At 60.6% G+C, this 18,524-nt stretch overlaps 1 protein-coding gene across 15 annotated transcripts in view; it reads right to left on the reverse strand.

Annotated features, from left to right (window-relative positions):
• Positions 1 to 307: 307 nt before the first annotated feature.
• The window catches only part of LOC104635985 (ankyrin repeat and fibronectin type-III domain-containing protein 1), a 248,229-nt gene continuing 230,012 nt past the window's right edge, over positions 308 to 18,524 (reverse strand). For all 15 annotated transcript variants that reach the window (XM_075767249.1, XM_075767244.1, XM_075767242.1 and 12 more), the window contains 18 exons: positions 16,392 to 16,593; positions 15,858 to 16,065; positions 15,370 to 15,564; positions 14,987 to 15,100; positions 14,265 to 14,362; positions 12,744 to 12,834; positions 10,522 to 10,629; positions 10,169 to 10,268; positions 9,453 to 9,585; positions 8,164 to 8,283; positions 7,591 to 7,806; positions 7,074 to 7,240; positions 6,600 to 6,750; positions 5,612 to 5,780; positions 5,192 to 5,358; positions 4,411 to 4,621; positions 3,448 to 4,109; positions 308 to 1,538 (listed from right to left, as the gene is read on the reverse strand). In XM_075767249.1, the coding sequence (XP_075623364.1) occupies positions 1,251 to 1,538; positions 3,448 to 4,109; positions 4,411 to 4,621; positions 5,192 to 5,358; positions 5,612 to 5,780; positions 6,600 to 6,750; positions 7,074 to 7,240; positions 7,591 to 7,806; positions 8,164 to 8,283; positions 9,453 to 9,585; positions 10,169 to 10,268; positions 10,522 to 10,629; positions 12,744 to 12,834; positions 14,265 to 14,362; positions 14,987 to 15,100; positions 15,370 to 15,564; positions 15,858 to 16,065; positions 16,392 to 16,577 (3,384 nt within the window). In that variant the 5' untranslated portion in view covers positions 16,578 to 16,593 and the 3' untranslated portion in view covers positions 308 to 1,250. The remainder of the gene's footprint in view (positions 1,539 to 3,447; positions 4,110 to 4,410; positions 4,622 to 5,191; positions 5,359 to 5,611; positions 5,781 to 6,599; positions 6,751 to 7,073; positions 7,241 to 7,590; positions 7,807 to 8,163; positions 8,284 to 9,452; positions 9,586 to 10,168; positions 10,269 to 10,521; positions 10,630 to 12,743; positions 12,835 to 14,264; positions 14,363 to 14,986; positions 15,101 to 15,369; positions 15,565 to 15,857; positions 16,066 to 16,391; positions 16,594 to 18,524) is intronic.

The following is an 18,524-nucleotide window of genomic DNA, read 5'->3' on the forward strand; positions in this document are numbered from 1 at the left end:
CGCATTTAACTGCAGATGCTCGGGCCCTACAACCATCGGGTTGCCAACGCCGCGTGGAGGTGACTGCCTTCACATGCCAGAGCTGATTTTACTGCCTTACAGAGCAACGAAGCCCAGAAAAACATTTCTATCTTGCACTTCGCTCCCACACATGCGATTTGCGTGTTAAGGTAAACTTCTACTGGGTGGAAAGCATCGCATTAAATGCTCCTGGGAAAGACGAGCCCAGCCCTTGAAATCAGGGCTAATCTGGGGGACGAAGGACCACTACCTATCAAGCCGCAAGAAGGAAAAGAGTGATACGCAGTCAGCAGCAGTCATCTTTACTATGGACCACAGGAGATCAGAAAAATACCCTTGTTAACAAGAGACCTAATGGCTAACAAAATGTCATGCTATAGGACATACAAGAGAGGCCAAGCACAATCACCAGAACGAAACGGCAACCAAGGAGGAAAGGAAATCCCAGGGTGGTGCGCAGGCTGTTGCAGTAGGTGCCCTATAGCGAACCTCCAGTGGTGGTACCAACACAGCTGTGTGCACATCTGGGCGTGCACGAGGTGGCTGCGTGGGTTCCTTTTGCCTTTAAAACAAGTCAAAGAGTCTTCACTGCTTACACAACTCCAGTGTCTCTAGCACAATTATTATTAATTTTTTTTTTCCCAGGAAAAAAATAATAATACCATTTTGTTCCAAGAACTATGTGCAAGAATTATCTCTCCAGGTACAGTGAAAGGAGGGCAGATCGGAAAACACCCTTCTCAGTGCTGTCCTTGTGATTTGTGCCCTCTCCTCATTGACACCACAACCCTCCCCAGCAATCCTCTGTGGCTTTGCCTTCAGTGAATCCCTAACAAGGCTTTTCAGAAAAAGAAGAAAGAAAAAAAAAAAGGTATTGCTGCTTCTTCTTGTAATATTTTTGCTCTCTCTCTCCCCCCCTTTCCCCTTAAAAATGTTTACTTTCAAAAATTCCATTCCTGCAGAGATTCCTCCCAAGCTCTGAGGTCTCTGCACTCCACCCTCCTCTTCTGCAGTCAGAAAAACTGAGTCTCGATGTCTCTTTGGTTAAAAAAAAAAAAAAAAAAAAAAAAAAAAATAACACAAACAAATAACACACAGCCCAGTATGATCCCATTCCACCCCGCGGACGCCTGATGAGAGGGTGTCTGTGGAAGAAGGAAGCATCAGAGACGAGCTGTCTGCTCTCTGGAAGCTGAGGTCCCCGCACCGCCCGGCCGGCTCCCCTCCTCTCATACGGTGGTCGCTGGCCCGTATTGGAGCACCAGAGGGGACGTCTCCTTGATCCGGACGTAGAACCGCCCCTCGGGCCGGGAAGTTTGGAGGGACAGAGGCAAGAAGTCATCAGGAAGCCACTGCTCGCTCTCGTCGGAGGCGAACACCAGTCCGAAGTGCTCCAGCTGCTCCTCGCCGTAGCAGAAGGTGGCCGAGCTGCCCAGCACGCCGCGGGAGACGTCGTTCATCTCGAGCACCACCAGCTTCACCACCTCCCCAGCGGAGGTCTGGCTGGTGATGTGCAGCTGAGGAAAGAGAAAGGTGGGAGATGGATGGTAAGGGGGAAGAACGAGGAGGAACTGGGGGCCAGAGGCAGCACACGGCATGTCCTACAGCGGTGACCATTAGGGTGGAGGAACAGCCACCCCAGCGAGCGAGCGGCCGCAGCCTGGTGCGGAGCCACAGGCCCAGGGACACCTGGCGTGCAGGGGCCCCAACTCACGCACTGCTTTCTTGCCTCCACCACGTTCCCTGTGTCCTTACAGCTCAACTCTTGCATGTGTCAGCTCCGCTCAGGCTGCCCCACAATCCCATTACCTGCGGCTGGGGAAGGCTCAGCCCCGGCCCTGCTCCCGGCACCACTGAGGCATCTGCGTCAGGTCCCTCTCACGAGCCGGATCCAGACCCGCTGAACCACGGCAGCTCTGCCAAACTAGTGGTGCCGAGCTGAAACCTCTTTGGGAAGCGGCTACACTTCGTCCCATTCACAAGCTCAGGGCTCTCCCACCACTGGCTACCCTCGCGCTCCCTCTCTGCTTCCTTGGGGGCTGCCCTCAAAATCCCAAATACAGCCAAGAAAACAAGCTCATCCGGGCCCTGGCTGCTAACGACCGTCGGGAGCCCGCTACTTGACTTCAAAGCCCCTGCAAGCGGGACATCCATCCTCGCCTGGGCAAGGCGACGGTTTCCTTTGGCACATCCGTACAGGCTTGCGGAGTGCCACGAGCGGTGCCCCGGCAGGGTGGTCTGAGCTCTCGGCCCACGTGAACCCTGCCAGCTCCGAACAATCATCGCAGGGCTCAGCTGATTTACGCCAGCCGAGAAGCCTTCTCTTTGAACTCAGCTTTCTTCGAGAAGAACATCGTAAAATGCTTTCAAGCAGGCGTGTCCAGAGCTTTGCAACTTCAAAAGCCACGTGGGCAGCCCGCCAGGAACCTGAGGGCTGCGCTTCAGTTGCACAGAAATCTAGGGTAATTTCTCAAATGGAAAATAAATACTGCGAGTCAGATGCCCCTCTGCTTCTAACATCCCTGCTGGGATGGGCTATCAAAACTCCCCAGCAATAAAACCCATCAGCCCGGCAGCTCTGCCCTTCCTCTGCCATTTTCCGGGCGGGCAGCGCTCGGGCTGCTCAGTCAGCCACCGCTCTGGGCACCAGCAGTGTCAGAAGGGAGATTTCAATGGGGAAAGGACCTTCACGGCTGGGAGCAAAGGAGGTGAACCTGCCCGAGATGGGTGCCCTGGGGGATGTCCTCCATGGGGGATCCCACCCGGAGCAGGTGAGGAAGGAACCGGGTCACACAGCGGCTCTGGTGGAGCCTGATGCCGGCAGCAAGGAGGCAGCTTTGCCTGCTCACCGTCACGGGCTGGAGACGAGCGGCTCCCGCTCTCCCCTCCCTGAAGGCACACGGGGCTGGAGGGAGGGGAGCAGAGACCGGGGAGGGACGGGGACAGGGCAGGGGGTGACGGCTGGATTTTGGCCAGGGGCCTGACGTGTTTGAACACCAGGACGTGGCAATGGAAACCCATCAATGTGATGGTTGCTCGCTCCCTGCTCGCCCTAGCTGGCACTAACCCACTGTCAGCTGCCGAACCATGGACCGAGAGCTGAACCACAGCTCCGCTGCCTTGCCCCCCAGAAATACCTGACCCGTGGCCCTGGCTCGCCCCCTCCGCAGCAGCGGCTATTGCTCCCACAGAGCCACGCGTCCCGTCCTGCGCTGCTGGGAGCCTCGTCACTACTGCAGGGACAACAGGACGCGGGGCGGGAGTGCGGCGGGTCTCTTGGGGACCTCATGCCTGGACAGTGGAGGATGGAGAGGGCAGTGCCAGGCGAGGGGCACGCAAGCCCCCGCTGCCTGCCTCCCCATCCTGCCAGCCCTTTCCATCTGGGCACGGCAGAGCCACAACACTGCCCTTTGCAGGCTCTGGTACCTTGACACTGGTCTCTTTGGAGAGTCCGGTTTCGTACTGAGGGCAGACCCGCAAGGTGACGGAGCCCGGCTTCTTCCCTCGGTCGGCCAAGCACCCGGGCTGCTCCGGCTGCTCCTGGAAGCTCTGAGTCCACTCGGCCGAGCGCGTTCGGAAGACGGGCTCAGAGCCCTGCCCGCCCCGGCCGCGCTCAGGGCTGGATGTTGAGCCAGTCCCCAGCCTGAGCTGGCCGCAGTGGCCCGCGGTCCTGCTCTCCGTCGGGGAGCTGTCGACGGAGCCGGGGCAGGACTTTCTGGCCACCTGGCAGACCGGTTTGGGGAAGTCCAGGCTGCTGGTTCGAACGCAGTACGCCTGCCGCTTCTCCGTGATGCGCAGCAGCTCGATCTGTCGGCTGGGCAGGACGAAGTCGCTGTCGTAGAGCTCGGCGGGTGGCCGGGGCTCCTCTGGTGGTGGGGGCAGCGGCGGCGGGGCCTTGAGCTCGTGGGTCTGCAGGACGTCCGGGGCACTGTCCCGGAGGGTGCGGGCGACTCTCCTGCTGCAGCATTCGGGCCCCGAGTACACCAGGTCGAGCTCCTTGGGGCTCTGCGCCCTGCTGGAGTCGTAGTCGCTGTCAGTGGCCAGGAACACCTCTGAGGAGCCCTCCTCGTCCGACAGCCCATGTGAGTCTGTGAGGAGCGTAAGAGAAGCGAAGAGGGGCTCAGCCTTGCTGGTGGCAACCCCGGCTGAGCGTTCGCACCAGATGGAGTCCAAGGAAGCCCCTGAGCATCTACGCCCCTACCGTACACCCATGCTGTGCTCGCTGAGGTGCAGGCAGAGCAGGTCCTGCCCCAATCGAGACAGACTGCCCTGCCTGTAGTCCTGATGCCAGCCCTGCCTGCACCCCCATGGTGCAGCCCTCCTGTCCCCCCGAGCACGGGCAGCCCCCTGAGTGCACCAGGCAGGAGCTTTGCAAAGCTGGGTCCTTACCGGAGTTGAGCTTACGGCTGGTCTCTGGCGAGGGCGCCGGGGAGGGAAGGTAGTCCAGGTGGGACGAGGTGGATCGGGTTTTCTCCTTCATTGCACCGCCAGCCTCGCTGAGGAAGCCGCTGAGAGACACCCCGCAGGAGGGCTGCTTGTACCGGGCGTGCTGCAAGGCATCCATAATCCAGCGCATCTCGCGCCAGATCTCTTCCATTTGCTGCCAAAATAGGAAACGAAGGATTCCTTTCAAAAAGCAAGCAACAGCAACAAAAAAGCCCCGCAGCAAAACACAGGCTCTCCCCACACAACTTCCCAAGAGAAAAGAGCTTCAGGAAAATCCCTGAGTCGGAAAATCCCTGAGTCAGGAAATCCCACGGAAGTGCTCTCAGGTGGAGGATGCTGCTTCGACTACCAGCAGCTGCCAGTTCAGCAGGACCCACCTGCTGCAGGCAGGGGTGCTGGGAAAGGGGGTAGCATGGGGTGCTCCTTCTCATGTCCACCCCAAAATACACTTCTGGGCCCTTTTCTAGCAAGGTGGGGACCTGCAGAGCAGGAGTCTCCGGCTGTCTAATTGGGATTTTTCATGTGATCATCGCAGTAAGAAGTTGCTGGACAAAGCCCTGCCTGCTGCTGCCTGTCTGCCATGTCAGAGAAACCCCACAGGCGTCACAGCCACCAAGAGCAGCGAACAGCCCTGCTGGGGATGCTCCAGGCAAGACTGTCCTGGCCACGTCCTGTGGGCACCATCGAGGCTGGCTCCCTCCCAGTGCACTCCCACTCCACATACCTGGATGTAGTCCTGAACCTGCTGGTGCCTCTGCTTTGCGGTGGAGAGCTCAGCGTCGGAGAAGGCCTCCCTGAGGCTCTGCTGAGAGAGGAGCGACTCCAGCTCCAGGAGGGCGGACACCTGGCAGTACTGGGTGATGAACTCCCGGTCATATGTGAAGAAGTGGACTGGGAAGGGAATAAAAAACATGAGGTCCCTTGTTGTGGATGCCCTACGGGCTCCTCCGTGCTCATCCAACACAGGGAGGAGGTAACACTCTCCTCTAGCCCACCTGGAGAGCCCTCAGCATCCCCCTCCATCCCTCCTCTCCTGGGGGAGGTAAGTGAGCTCCAGCCCACCTCTCCGCCCATCCCAGCTCTTGAGACATCTCAGAGGGCAAGGAGACTGGCGAGGATGGCTTTTGGCATTCCCCCTCCTCACCTAGCTCAAAGATCTGCAGCGGCAGCGTGAGGAAGCCAGAGCGAGGGGTGTAGGGGTTGTTCTGGCCTGGAGCAGTGCAGACGTCATCCGACGGAGGCAGCAGCAGCAGGAAGGAGACCTGGCCCCCAAAGTCCAGCACCTCTTGGCTGTACAGGCGGAAATCTTTGGCCTGCAAGCAGACACTGCAGGTAACATCTGCAAGTGTCACCACTACAGTATCCACTGTCTGAGGCCCAAACGCTGCTGGGTGTGGGAGAAGCGGCTTCGAGCACGTCTACTCCTGATGGGCCCTCCGCATCGGCAGAGGAGTCCTCAGGGACCACCGGCAGCCAAGGGACACTGCTGCTCCAGCACATGGCCAGAGGGTCCTTGCTTTTGGCACAATCTGCACACCTCCCTTCTTCCCTTATTTCTCCTAAAAGTCCCCAAACTACCGGTGCCAGTCACTATGGCAGGGTGTCAGAGAAGAAGTGGCACCAGCGATGGTCTCAGCCCTGCTCACAGAGCTGCCCCACGGATGCCTGGCCAGAAGCACGTGCCTGGCACTGGGGCTGGTGGGCACCTTCCCAGCAAACACTCGACACGGTGGAGGAGGGATTACTCCCCATGGAGTCTGGCCCAGGGGGCTGCAGCTCCATCCCACCACTGGCCAGGGACCATCCTGCTTTGGAGGGGCAGAGTTGGGCTGCTCTCATGCTGCAAGGGCTGAGCCCAGGACCAAACCACATGGCAGGCAATAACGCAAACCCAGATTCACCATCCTTGCTTTGGAGGTACAGGGGAGGGTGAGACAAACAGCTCCTGTGGACACTGTCCCTGGGCAGGCAGACGTTTCAGATGCTGGTTGTCCACCACTTGCCTTCTATTTGCACAGGACTAAAATCCAATTGAAGCATCAGACCCCCAAAGAGGGACTGGGGCAGTGGTACCCTCGTGCTGCACGGCTTCTTCCCTTTGCTCCTCCCCAGACATCGGCACCTGCCCATACCTCTTGCAATGGGATGTTGACCAGGGTCATCAGCTCCTTGATGGCCACTTGGAGCTCCTGAAACAAGTGGTTCTGGGATGTCTCAGCCTCTGGCTCCGCAGGAACGGGCTCCTCCATGCTGGCCATCTTCTGCAGCCATTCCCACTCCTCCCTGGAGAAGGGAGACACGGACACATGTAGGAGAGAACAGCTTGGGGTGGACCTGCACACACAATCGCTATGAGAGCTTGTTTGCTCGGCTGTTCCTCCCCCTGACAGTGCAGCACCCCGAGGGATGTGGGAGCTGCGGAGGTAGAGGGGGACCGTGGTTTGCTCCAGCTCCAGGCCGCACTGCATGGCAGGCAGCGGGGCTGAGAGGGAATATTGTGCTGCTGCCAGGAGCCCAAGAGCAGAAGCAGGAGGCAATGGGTGCTCTCAGGCTGGATGGGACAGAGGAGCCTGGCTGCCCTGGGGGAGCTGCCCTGCAAGCCCCACCTGGATATGTTGGGGTTGGAGCGAATCTTGACGTGGCACAGGATGTTGGGGAGCTGCTCCGGCACCAGCACTCGGATCTGATCCACGGCGCTGCAGAGCTTCAAGTAGCCCAGGTAGAGGCCCGGGGAGAGGGCATGGCTGCTCCGCTGGTGGTAAGCCAGCTTGTCCTGAGAAGAAAGGCACTGCTGGATTGAGCAAACCCTCACAGTGGGGCTCTCTCCTGCCCTCATGTTGGGTGCCACGGCACAGCGATCCCGGCCGGCAGAAGGGAAGCGGCAGAGCAGGTACAATCCGGTGCTGCCGGGATGAATCCAGGACCGGCCTGATGCCTCCCCCCAAAAACAACAGGGTTTTTGCAGGCTGGTTGGGTTCTGTTCCCCCTCTGCCTGCAGTCAAGACCAAACCCTCGGTGGCCTGGGCTCTGCCGTGGCCCTTCCAACCTGAGGGGGAGCAGGGAGTGCTGGTCTCACAATGTTGCCCACTGCAATCCCCTGCCGCAATGGCACCGGTGCAGCACCTGGACGGAGATCAGCAACGTGTCCAGAGCGGTGGGCTCCTCTGGGGAGGACACGGACTTGCGGCTGGTCTGCAGCTTGCAGATGGGAACCCAACGGACGCTCTCAAAGGTCTGGTTGGTCTTCACCTCCTTCAGGGTGACGATGAGGATGTTGCCCTGTTTGTCTTTGATGGGCTCGAAGAAGACCTGCCCCAGGTCCTGGATGCCCAGCAACCCCTGCGGGATGTGACAGGAGGGCAGAAGAAAGCAGTGGGTCAGGGGACATCCTTGAGGAACAGAACTCTGTGGGTCTGGGCAGCTGGGACCTGGCTGGGGGTCTCCCCTCTGCCAGCTGGAAACCAGCCTGCCCGGCAAAGCACCACTGACAGCCTCCAGTCCTCTGCATGAGACTGCCACAAAGCCGACACTCCACTGCCCCATGACCGGGGTCCTGCCAGGGAGGACAAGGCAGGAGCACCCGGTCCTGCTGCTGACCAAGCCGCGGGCAGGACTCGCAGAGCCTGGGGTGTTCCTGGGTGCGGCCTCACAGTGCCCCCCAAAAAGCACTCGTGTCCTCCTCACGCCCATCCTCACCTGCATTTGCGAGATGGCCAGCAGCATCTTGAAGCGCGTCTGCAGGATGCAGGAGCAGGACGACTGGGAGACGGTGACGCACTGTCGCAGCCAGAGGATCTCGTCCCACATGCACGACACCTGCAGCACACCAAAGGGCCATCACCACTGCCTGCCGCTGGTTCACACAAAGGCATTTTGGGGAAATCCAATCGCCTTTCTGTCTGAGCTGGGTTGGGCATGGGCACATGTCACCTCTCAGCAGGGCTGCAGCTTCCTATGCCACAGGCACCCCGAGATGCCTCCAGAGACTGTACCCGAGGGAAGCACCATGCTGTGTCTGCACAGATATCTGTCTTCATCTAGGACTGAGACCTTCTTAAGTCTGAGTAGAAGATAGCCAAGAGAAGGAGGGAGAAGGCAGACTTCTCCCTCAGTAGATAAGGACCATCTAGCAAAGGATGTTGACCCTGAGCCGCCCACCTGCCCTTTCAGTAAGCCGACGGACAGCAGAGGACCAGGCAGCAGCATGCTGCGTGTCCTGCTCTGCACAACAGAGGCAAAGCTGCCAGGGCAGGATGCTGCAGTGAAGCGGTTAAACAGCCGAGAAGCCGCTGGCATCCCTTCGGAGAGGCAGCGCCCACCCACTGCGGCAAGCAGCCTGCCCAGCGCGGCACCAGCCCATCGCCCACCTTTGGGCTTCCAGGGGCTGGGGTGGAAACGCCGTTCCCCGGCGGTTTGTCGGTCCATGCGAACCCCAGCGAACGGCAAGCCTGCGGCTGCCTGCGCTGCCAAGCCCCAGTGCCCGGGGCGGAGGGGAAGCTGCTGCCCGGCAAAGGCAGTGGCGGGGCGCGGTGCCCACTTGGCTCACCCCGGCACTCCCCGGCTGCGACCGGCTCTCGGCATCACTCTGTCCTGCAGAGTGCACGAGGCCAGTGGCACAGCGGAGGTCCTGGAGACAACGCCGGGAAGCCCAGGAGCTGCCAGATGTGTCTGGTGCGAGTAGCTGGACCAGCTCATGCTACTTTGTGCACATGGGGTGTCCCCCGGTGCTGCTCCCAGCCCCGAATCAGACCCAGCCAGCCCCAGCTAGAGCTCTGCAGTGCCCCACGCACGATGGGCACTGCTGCCTGTGTGGGAAGCTGCTGCAATGAAGGCACTCTGCAGATTGTGACACCCCTGGAGAACAGTGTCCGGGGTGGTGGACATCATCTCAGCAGCGTCTGGGGCGGTGGCCAGGCAGACAGATTTGTTCAGGAGACACACTGCCACCATGCCCCAGTGCACAGCAGGGTCCCTGAGCCACCCACCTTGGTGAACCAGAGGAAATCCTGCATGAGCAGGCAGGAGTAGGTGTCATCAATCTCCACCACAGGGATCTGGTCTTCATGAGTCACCAGGATGTTGTCGTCCTTGTAGAAGATGGCTGTCAGGTAGAGGCCCCTGCACGGGAGGTACGACGGACTTCAGTGTCACCCCGAGCTGCCCCCTTCATTTCCCAAAGGGTCTCTCTCCAGGTCTCCGCTCCTCTCCAACAGCCCCTGGCAGAAGTGGCACGTGGCCAGCACAGGAGCAGGAGCAGGAGTAGGAACCCAACGGTGGCATAAAGGTGAGCCTGGCCAATGCCGCAGCTGATGCCGTGGCCCGTGCTCTAGCCAGCACAAGGGAGAGCAATGGGGCCAGGTCTGTGCAGGAGACACGCCATGGAGGCCAGGCATGAAGGTGGGTGGTGGGAGGGTGGTGGGTCTACAGGAGTGTTGGGTGATGCTCAGGGATGGTGCAGGGATCTGGGTACGGGCGCAGCTTGGCCAGTCCAAATGGAAACACCAAGGAGAAACTGATTTCTGTGCAATGGGACTCGTCTCCATGGACACCACCAGCTCACTCCAGGCAAGGACCCACCTCTGAGCACCCCCCAGTCCCCAGCTTGTGCAGGCAGCTCCCGACCATGCACAGGATGGGCAGCCAGCCCCATGTCCCTGCTGGGAGACGGGCTTTCCACCACCCCCGCACATCAGCCTCTCACCGCTTCAGCGTCTTGAGAAACTTGCTCCCAGGGTGGAAGAGGTGCTTGAGGCTCTTGGAGACCGAGTGCTTCCTGCTCTGGGGCTGGTTCTTGCAGGGCTCTGGGGAGCAGAGAGCAGAGGATGCTGCAGCAGGAGACGAAGGGCCGTGCCGGCAGCCAGTGGCACACCATGCGAACCCGGTGGAAGGGCTCTGTCAAGGTCTCCACTGCCTGAGCTGTCTCCCTGCTATGCTCATCCATGGGACAGATCTACTCCTGATGCCACCCCAGCCCCCCAGCCCATGTCACAACCCTGGGGGGCCTGGCTGGATCCCCCCCCGCAGCCTCCCCGCAGTGCCGTGCCATGCACTCACCGTGGCAGACGCAGTGCTGGTGGACAGTCTTCACCTGGCCCAGCAGATGGTCCAGAGCTTCAGCTTGTCCCCTCCGCCGCGGAGCCCGGCCATCGTACTCCCGCCAGTCTGCGGGGACAGACCAGCATCACCTCCAGCACCTGGCCCATCGCCCCCAGCACCCTGGGAGAAAGAGGGCTTCCCGTCCCCTCCTCCCCACAGCAGGTCACCCCACCTTTGTGTCCCACATGGCACAGCATGGCACAGCAGCAGCCATGGGTGCTGGGCACCACTGGGAGGGCTGGGCTTTGGGAGATCCCTGGTTCTGCACCCCTCTTTCCAGGAGCACCCTGACTCTGCACAGCACTCATGGCCCCCGGCCACCCCACAGCATGGCGGGGACATGGCAGAGGGAAACAACAAGGTCCTGTCTGTGGCTGCCACACTTCACCAGCCTTAAAAAATTCTTTCCAGTGTCTTCCTCCAGGTCTTCCCCCGAGCTGCAGCTTTCTCCAGGCGAGTGTTGAGCGCTGGGCTCACCTCGGCAAACATATAAATAAGTTCTCCTGCCAGCTCCACCCGCCGAGATGGCAGCAGGACCAGGAGTGGGGCTGGGGACCTGCCGGCGCTTCTACGTTAGCTTTACATTAATTGCTTTAAACACCCCCTGTGTCCTGCCTGCTGCTGTTTTCCATGGAAAGTTCAGCTCTGTTAACTTTGGCTGGGGCTCGCCACTATTTTTAGGAGCTTTAAAAACACCCAGGGAGGTGCCTGACTATATTCTGCTGGGCCAGGGAGGGATCTTTACTGAAGGGAGAAATATTAATGGAGATAAAAATAAATAAAACCCACTCATGTCTGATTCACTTCAGCCGCACTCTATCAATGCCTTGTCGATCTCAGTCATGGGGAATGTGACCCGTGCGGGATGGCAAACGGGCTTCAAAGTGGGTGCAAACCTGATGGGCACTCGCTGCCGGGACAGGGTAAAGCCAGGGCAATGCAGCGCATAGGGAGGCTCGCTATATGCATTCATATATGTGCAAATGTAATTTTGTATCTTTCCATACCAGTGCTCTAAGTGCTTGTGTATCTGCAGCCAGAGCTGCGTGGGGTGCCTGCACGTCTCTGCCCCCATCGCTGTTCACATGCTGTCAGACCCGTACACGGTGCACTCACCGCTCACGCCCAGCAGCACGTCCAGGCCCTCGCTGCCTGCAAGCGTGGTGGCAGGGACTGTGCGCCCACCGCCCTGCCGCCTGCTCCTGGGGACAGGCTCAGCCTCCCCAGGTGTGTACGGGGCTGCTCCTTACACATCCGACGGTGCTGAGCCTGCAGGACCGCCGTGCAGCGGAGACCCGTCTCGGGACCAGTAACGATGGGCAGAGGCCACCTCGGAGCCCGCTCAGCCCTGGACTTCACCCTTTGGGGCTGCTCCTTCCATTTAATGCTCCTGGGCTGTCTCCCCCAGCACCCTGGGGCGCCTTGTGTCACATTGGGTGGCTTTTGCCCCCCGCCCGCTGGGGTGCCAGCTGGGTGCTGACAGCCCAGACCTGGTCTCTGGTGGGGCTCGTGATCCCCGTCCCAGCTCGGTGCCAGGGAACGTGGGTCCCCAGGGCTGGGCTGGGTGGGTGGGAGCGTGTGGTGGCACAGGGAGGGCTCCAGGCCCACTGCCACCCAGGACCGGGATGGCTCTCAGCCCTGGGGGGCATCTCCAGGGGCTGAGCTGGGGCATCCCACCATGTCTCCCCTCAGCACGTGCCGACGGGGGGTTTTGCACAACGGGCCGCTCTGGGGCAGACGTCACTGAGGGGGTAAGGACTCACCCCTCCCAATTACAAACCTCTGCTAAAACCCCAGAGGTGACTTTCCTTCCTGCAGAGGAGATGGCTGCACTGCTTCCCGTTTAACCCAGAGAGCAGAGCATCCTCTCTCCTGGCTCCCTCCTTAGGTGAGCTGATCCAGGTGGCCTAAAATGGCTCAACCTTTACCAGACAGCCAGAATTTCAAGTCGAAATATTATTATTTGGCAAAGCTACTATCAGCCAGAGGCAGCATCCCAGACCCCCGGGCACAGCCTCCCTGCCTGGACCGAGACCCCAAATGCCGCCTCTGCTCCTGGGTACTCTAGACCCCCTCCCAGCAGTGAGAGGGACCCCCGGATGGCACAGGGAGCTGCCGCCTCCCCCCAGCCGCCCCCCCAGCCGGTGCGGGCTCCCGCGGGCATTCCCAGCGGTACTTACTGGAAGGGATGGCAAAAGGGGGCACAGAGGCTTGCGGGGGACCCCAGCCCTTCATGTTGTAGGCAGACACCTGGACGTAGTAAGCCGTGCCCTGCAAGGAGGGAAGCCACGGTCAGCACACCAGCGCCTGTCCTGCCTCAGTGTGCGAGGGAAGAAGGACCACCCCCCCCAGCCCAGCACACCAGCACAACCACCACGAGTGCTAAACTGGGAGCCCGCAGCCTGGGCTCTAACCTCCCCCAGCTCTTGTTATCAGACACTAGAGAATCCCCACGGCCTGGGTAGCTGGTTTTGGGGGGAGGCAGAGGAAAGATGGGACACTGCAGATGCCCCTTGCCAGGAGATGCTCTGGCCCCAAAGACGTGGCACTTCCAGAGCCTGGCGGGTCGGGGTGCTGCCTTCCTGTGGGATGTGCAAGGATCCGGCCCCTGGAGAGAGGGAGCTGGCCCAACAATGTCGAGGGCTTGTGGCATGGCGACATTGATTAAATGCCTCTGATTAAAGCTCAGTCAAGCTGCCAGATGTTGCAAGGCCTCCAGGCACTCATGAAGGCGGACAGGAGCCTGCGAAGCAGCTCTGAAAGCGTGATTGATGGGCTCGGGCCAGCTCCTTGCTGCAGCGCTGCTCTGGGCTCCGCTCGAGCCCCATCCTGCCACACACCGGGGCAGCTCTCCCGCTCCGACAGCAGCTCTGGGGCTCCAGCACCGCTGCCTTGGCTAAGCCCTTCTAACCCATCGAGGGCTTTCCTTGCTCCTCAAGCCAGCTGTCCCTGCCTGCCCCAGCACTTCAGTGCTGCACCTCCCGGGTAAGGGCAACCCACCCATCCCCGCATCTCCCCGTGTTCCCACCCCAAGCTCCATCCTGCCACGGTCCCCATCCCACCCCGTCTCCCCCCACCAGTCCAATGCGTGCCAGGGACAGGACAGCAGCCCCCGGGGAGGAGACAGCTGACAGGCAGCGTGGCCCCTGTAGTTCTCAGGGAGATAAAACAGCGGGGAGGCCTGGCCCCAACCAGCCCGTGACCTTGCCGAGCTGCCAGAGATGGAGAAGGGGGCTGGTCCCCCCTCTCCAATGAGCGATGGGGCTGGTGCGGGGGGTTGATCTGTGCAGGTGGCAGAGGAACCAGCCACTGATTTATCGCCCAGGAGGAGCACGGGTGGAGATTGGAGCGGGGTGGGGGACAGAGGATAAATCAGGCGCTTGGTGAATGGGCCCATTCTGCCTTTCACTCGCGAGCCCCCAGGCACCCTGTGCAGGGGCTTTCCCCATGGCCAGGGTGGCCACGGCCAGGCGGGGACAGACAGACACCCCTCCCGGCCCCACGCTCTTAGCTCTGCCACGGACTGTGCTGAACACCACCGTGGCACAATCCTGTTCCTTCTGCTCAAAACGATGCCCCATCCCCTCCCTGCATCAGCTGCAGGGAACGACCCCATGGGCTGCACCGTGGCTAGTGGCTTTTCCCAGCCGTGAGCTCTCCCCCCACAGCCCGGACCCCCACGGGGCACCCCAAGAGCTCACCGACACCAGCCCCTGGATGGTGAAGTGCAGGTTCTTCAGCCTGTCGATCACGGCCTCCCCCAGCGGCGGTGAGAAGGTGGGGGAGCAGCTCCACTCCACTGAAAGGAGAGAGACCCCCAAGGTGCCGTGTGGCCACGGAGCGGGGACAGGCTGCCAGGGCTGGCTGCAGTGTGCCAGGGCCAGCAGCTGGAGAAGGACCGCGGGCAGCACGGCAGCTGGAGGCAGCGGAGTGAAGGCAAGGGAGAGGGGGAGCCACAGCGGGGGGGGACGGCACGGGGAGCTGTGGTCCACCTCACCAAGCCACATCAGATGGGGCAGCACCCTCAAACCATGGGTCAGGAGTTGGGGGATGGAGGAAATTCTCCAGAAGCCAAATATAGCTGGTTTAAGTGGGTGGGGGGTGTAGGAGCAGTGGGACAGCAAAGCCCCCCTGCTGTGCAGGATGAGGGGGCAGCAAACAAACGGCACCCTGAGTTTTGCCTTGGTGCAGGACGGTGGTTTGGTCTAGCTCAGACCGTTTGGGTGGTGTCCGGGCTGTGCAGCAGCGTGCAGCCCCAGCTCCTCCTGTGCTCGAACACCAAGGTGGCATGACAGGGGCTTGGCAGCACTGCCCACGCCCCCGGCACGCTGGTGTGGCATGTACGGGGTGAGCGCCCCAGCACACCCCCCCGGCACATCCGCCATCGCTGCCCCCTGCACTGCTGTGGGACCCTGGTCCTTACCTTTGTACTTGGTGACGACTGCCGAGTTGACGCTCAGGGGCTCCCAGAAAGTCACCTGCACCGAGGAGCTGCTGGCCACGGAGAGGTGGACGTTGGTGGGTGCGTCCGGCACTCCTGGGGACAGAGAGCGCAGGGACCACTACAGCGAGGATGGTCACCCTGAACCCCTCAGCATCCCTCCTGGGTCCCCCCACCATGCCCAGGGATGTGTTCCCGGAGAGCTCACCCCCCCGTGCACCCATACAGCGAGCCCTGGCTACAGGGTGCGGGATCCTCTGACGGGGGCTGGTGCAGCCCTGTGCCTGGACCATGCACAGCCCCGCTCCTTCCCCCAGCATGGGGGCTGCTCCCCATACCCCCCAAGCCCTCCTGCGGGCACTCACGGGCATGCTCAAACCCTGCCTTCATGCGCTTGTAAAGCCGGTATCGCCACTCCCAGGCCTTGAGCTGCTTCTCCTTCTCGGAGCAGTCGGCGTTGGGTGCCTCGTTCACCACCTGCGCCGTCAGCTCGTTGACGCGCTGCTCTGCTTCCCGCACCAGCGTGGAGAGGTGCAGCGAGCGGCTCTCCAGGCTCACAACTGCAGGGCGGGAGGGCACGGCCACGGGTCCCGGGAGCACAGGCAGCAGGAGGGAAGAGAAGGTGGTGAGGGCAAGCCCAGGCTCTGCTGGCACCCAGTCCCCAGCTCGAGACCCCATCCTGCCCTCCATGTCCTGCTCCCGCGCTCCACTGGAACTCCTGCTACAGCTTGCACCAGCTTCCCAGAGCCCCGTGACCGCCTGCCCACCTGGACCCTGCTGCCCAGGGTGCTCCGCTCCACCAGACTGGAGGCCCAGGTGATGGGCACGGTGTGGCTCCCCCATACCAACTCACAGTGCGGGCTCTCCTTTGCTCCCGCCTGCAGCAGGGCCCTGGCGATGGGAGCATTGTTGGTCATGATGGCGATGTCCAGGGGCAGCAGCCCCTCGCTGTTGGGGGTGTTGAGGTCCAGCTCCTCAGGGCTGTACTGCTTCAGCAGCTCCTGGACCCTGTCTAGGTCCTGCAGCTCCACGGCCTCAAAGAGGGCAGCATTGCTCTGGAACTGGACAGAGGGAGAAACGCAGGTTGGCTGAGCTTGAGGCAACCTCCTCCACCCCACCAAACGCCCCAGCCCTTCACCAGCACCTCACAAACCCAAACTGGAGGGGATGGTCTGGTCCCAGGGGCTTGGAAGCATTGGCTCTTTGCAGACACAGCCAGATGAAGCTGAGCAAACCCTCAGACCAGCTCCAGCTGAACCTGCTCCAGGGCGGCTTCACGTAACACACTCCTGAGCTTCCACCCAGGTGTCACTATCACCCACACACGGACCCACCATCCCCGCCTTCCCGGCCACAGCAGCGCTGGATGGAGCCAGTGGACACTGACCAGGTAGGACTTGCGGAGCTTCTCCTTCTCACCCCGTCCCACCAGGCTCCCCTCGTCGAAGGATGTGTAGTTGACACGGAATTTTCCCGACAGATTTCTGTAGAGCCTCTTGGCCGCATTCGGCGAGGACGGGCCCGGTGGCTTTCTGGCCTGTGCCAGCTGCAGGTCCCGCATCTGCTGCGTCATTTTAGGGGAGGATGACCTGGGAAAGGGCAAGGAGGTGTGGGGGAACGAGGCATGTGAGGACGTGCCAGAAAGCCAGAGGCACGTCTACAGTGTTGGGACCGGGGCACGGCTCAGAAGAGATGGAGCAGTGCCAGGGCAGCACCAACATGAGCGGCTGCAAGGTGGATGCCGGTGCCAGCAATGCCCTCATCCATCTGTTAGCAGCCAAGGCCAGTCCCTTCCTCCCCCCCCATCACTGCTGCTGGCCCTGTGGGGGTCCCGAGGGGCTCATACGAACCCAAGGGCCAGTCTGGCCCCATGCTGCCCTCGAGATGGGATGCCCCAAGCAACCTCATGCTGCTCAACTCTGCAACCAGCCCCCATCCATCACACCAGGGCAACCTCTCCTTGCTCCCAGTCGCTGCGTACAGCTCCTACAGACCAGGACTGCCCCAGCCAGGGCTGCCCAGACCCCCTCGGCGTGGGTGTGCAGGGCCCGACATCCCCCCAGCCCCATGCTGGGTGGGTGCTGCCCACCACGCAGCTGGTTTGGGACGGCCCCCCGCACCCTGGCCACATCCATCCTGCTGGTGGGAACTGTCTCCTGCACTCATCGCCGTCCCTCAGCCCTCTGTGGTGCACGGCTTTCCCCGGGGTCTTTATTCCAGCAAAGTGCACCCTCTGAAAGCGAAGCGAGCATGGGGAATGGACAAAAGGCCATTTCTAATGGCACCGAGACAATGCCAGGTCCTGATGGGGACTGGTGACCCCCAGTCTGCTGCTTGCCAGCAGACCCAGGCTCAACAGCTGCTCCTCACCTTCTCAACCCACATTGATTAAGCTACAAAATCTTCTCCCCGCTCCGATTTTGATTTCTCCTTTAAATAGCCATGATAAACACGTACGAGTCACTGGGAAAGCTGGGTTCTTTTCTTGGCTTCACCGATTGGGAGCTTCCCCTCTCCCTGCAGCCGTGACCCTCATGTCGCCACCAAGACCTCACCGCCATCGGGCAATGTCCCGGGTCTCAGTGCAAGCACGGCCTCACTGCTGCGTGGGGCTTTTGCCCATGAGTCATCCCTGACAACACCGAGGGTTTTCACTGGCGTCAAACATTTGATCCCCTTCTTGCCGTGGCCCGTGGCACCGTTCCCAGACAAGGAGCATCAGGTCTAAAGAGCATTTAGCGCAACAACACTTAATACAGTTTCTCTCAGTTTTGATCCCGTACCCCTGCGTATAAGGTCAGATATTTAGGGGCTAGGTCTTCCCCGTATCACTTTATTGGTTAAATATCAAGCAAAGGGTGAGCGTGATAAAAAGCAGGACAGTTGTCTAGAAGGTCATGCCAAAATGCTACCGTGAAGCTGCGCCTGTGATGAGGATGTTTATAAAGCCATCATCAGAAGGCAGGTTATTAATAACAACCTCGCTACATGCTCTTCATCGTCCTGATTTCAGATTAGGCACAGTGGGATGCAGAAGTCCTTTAATGATTTTTACCTTTTATTACTGTGATATTTAAAAGTGGAAAATGATGGGGAGGTTGGCTTCTGCGAATCGCTCATCTCTCTGGCTTCAGCCTACGGATTCAGAGGTCTCGAGTGTGGCCCAAGCCACGGTGTCGAGTTGCTGCCCTGGATTCCTCCAGGGATGGGCATTATCTGAACGTAGGGCTTTACAGACCGGACGGACAGAGAAGACCAACCACGTGAGCTTCAGGTGGCAAGACATCCCTAAGCAACCACATGGAGGTCAGTGAGATGCCCACAGCAGGGTCCCGTGGTTCTGGAGGGGAGGAAGGGGAGCAGGAGGGCATCAGCACATGGAGAGAGACCCGCACCACACAGAGAAGTGCTGGAGAACCAGCCCTGGGCTCACTCTGGACACAGAGTCCTCAGCTTACGGCCGGGGCAGCCTGAGCACATCCTGTTTCATCGTGGATATGGAGCAGCTCCTGGCATGGCC

The sequence above is a fragment of the Balearica regulorum genome, chromosome 15, assembly GCF_011004875.1.
Source record: "Balearica regulorum gibbericeps isolate bBalReg1 chromosome 15, bBalReg1.pri, whole genome shotgun sequence".
In the NCBI taxonomy this organism is placed as follows: domain Eukaryota; kingdom Metazoa; phylum Chordata; class Aves; order Gruiformes; family Gruidae; genus Balearica; species Balearica regulorum.